General features: G+C 41.4%; 1 protein-coding gene across 1 annotated transcript; it reads left to right on the forward strand.

Moving 5' to 3' along the window:
* The first annotated feature begins 143 nt into the window (after positions 1–143).
* On the forward strand, positions 144–2,023 carry LOC132457126 (uncharacterized). Its single transcript, XM_060051172.1, has 7 exons — positions 144–370; positions 486–664; positions 784–877; positions 991–1,335; positions 1,438–1,555; positions 1,632–1,723; positions 1,808–2,023. The coding sequence occupies exons 1-7, from the start codon at positions 155–157 to the stop codon at positions 1,928–1,930; spliced, it is 1,167 nt and encodes a 388-aa protein (XP_059907155.1). The 5' UTR covers positions 144–154; the 3' UTR covers positions 1,931–2,023.
* Positions 2,024–2,476: the final 453 nt, after the last annotated feature.

The raw sequence follows: 2,476 nt of genomic DNA on the forward strand, positions 1-2,476 counted from the left end.
CCCAGCCTCATATGGATGTGCTGAACATCACATTGTTTTGTTTTGTATTGAGAAATGCACAACATACTCTTAAGAAAGACTATTCGATAATTAAGTGTGTGAAAATGTACATAACAATGTTTTTTGTTTTTTTCAAGGACGACATGAGCTCGGCATGCCAGAGTTGGCTTGCAGTTCATGCAAAGCCACTTGGACTGCTGGAGTTGAGGAAGTTCTTAGGTGTGACTACTGGCCAGCTACACTTCACTTTGCCACAATCTATGAAACGGATGTTTTCTTCTCATTTGAAGAATTGAAAATGGCTGCACCTGGACTGTCCTGTCAGGCATTTTTAAAAATGCTCGTTCAGCGAACTGTCCGCTTTGGGCGTGTGAGTATTGAAGTTATTTGTTGTTTTTGACCAATTTATATTGTGAATAGATATGCTGTGTCCTTCTATTTTAATTTTTAAATATCATTAGTTCAAGAAGTCCTTTTTGTGATAGACAGGGAAAATCTCAGGCGATAGCTTCTTGAAAAGCTTCTTCGAGTGGGAGGCTGTGAGATATGAGGTGGACAGCCTCTGCAAGGAGGAGCCCTTCACCTGTCGAGCATGCAGCCCGGATATGCTTGCGGTTTCTGTGGATGGAAACCGCAAGCATTACCGCTTCAAAAACGCAGCAAGGTACAATCAAATATTCATGATGTCAGTGTTTTTCTAATAACAAAAAAATAAGTCTCTTAATGTCTACAAATTAACCTTAGAATTCAAGATATCATGAACTGTCCCTTTGTTCTATTTAGATCTGAGGAGCAGGCCATTTTCAATGACGTCTTCATAGCAAAGGATGAAGACATCACACGATTTGTCAACCATGTTCACAGCACAACAAAACATGTAATTGAAGATTATATTTATATATGCAAGAATACAATGCTGACCTATTAAAGATTATTGATATGAACCGTAAGTTTCTAAACCATTTTCATCAATCTATTGTTATATTGTAGGTCTCCGGAAGAGGTGTTTGTGGCGGGGAATGGTCGGCGGCTCGAGAGACGTCCCAAAAATCAGCCAGCAAACTGGACGAGGAGGGACTGGAGCTGGCTGTTTGTCGTCATGGAGTCCTCCTCTGTGCCCTCAACATGTACAGGGGAGAAATCTTTGCCTATCCCCTTTTTCTCCAGGAAAAGCTGGCCAGTAGTAGGCCTACATTCTTTTGCATGGATGTAGCCTGCAAGTACTGGCCATACCTGCAGAAAATCATCAAAAGCTGCCCCGAGTTTCAACATCTGCTGGAAATGAAGCCCTTCCTCTCGGTGTTTCATGCAAAAGCCCATGATTTTAAATGTGAAGTAAGCTATCATCAACATATGACAGAATTTTTTTATGTGAAAACCTTCACGTCAACATTATCAAATTATAACGTGCCTTGTCTTTTAATATGTTTTAAACAGATCAAATGGAGTGGAGCATTCCTGGAGGGGGCTGGGTTAACACTTGGGGAGGAGGTGGAACAAGTGAATGCCTTCGTCTCTAGGATAGCAGTTACGACAAAGCACATGTCAAAAGCAGGTGAGTTGGCGACAAGGTATAAACTTTGGTTTAGGAAATAGGCAAAATAGTGATAAGATCATATTTTCTGTTGTAGGGCGTAACGACATGTTGACACTCATGGCCATGCGGTGGAATGAGCAGAAGATGAAGAACTTGGCCACCTACCTGTCCCGCAGATATTTAAAAGTATGTATATATTTTTTAAGCTATTTTTGGTAGTTATGAGTTTAATTTTTACTTAATTATTCCAATGTCTCTGATTGTTTGTAGACCACAAAAGCTCTCGACATGAAGACAATGGAAGTGGAGTCGATGAAGGCCGAGTTGGCAGCAACCGATGGGCAATTCGAGGACTGGGTCAGGGATGTGAAGGTTTGGGCAGAAAGTGAGTAAATTATTAGTTGTTGTTTTTCAGAGTTTATAGCGAACATTTATGTCTTAATCAGTCATTTGTGTTTTTTTCTTAGTCTCAGAATTAGTGATTACACGTCTTATAACATTCTTCACTAACTAGTTTCAACAGAGCGTTCAAGATATAATCTGATACGCAAATTTTGAAATGTTTAATTCATGGGTTAATAGTAAAATGTGTTTTCTGTTGGGTTTCGTTACAGACAGGGTATTGGAGGATTTAAATAATTTGTATCAAATCGCAGTGTTACATAAGAGTGCACTCACACTAGGCCATCTGGCCGTGGCCGTGGCCGTTTTCACACCTAACCGTGCTCAAATCTGCCAGTGTGAGTGTGGCCAGTCTGGCCAGGCCAACTTGGCCACATGGGAGAGGTGTGCTTTTACGGTACGGGCCGCCACGGTAAAGATGCTAATGAGCCGATACGCGCACACGCACGGCTACGCAACCTGAGCTGGATGACGTATAGTCCATGTGACGACCATGGACATAATAAAGGCAAAAAGCCTTCTTTCCCATTAAACGGT

Source organism: Gadus macrocephalus, chromosome 5, assembly GCF_031168955.1.
Source record: "Gadus macrocephalus chromosome 5, ASM3116895v1".
Taxonomy (NCBI): Eukaryota; Metazoa; Chordata; class Actinopteri; order Gadiformes; family Gadidae; genus Gadus; species Gadus macrocephalus.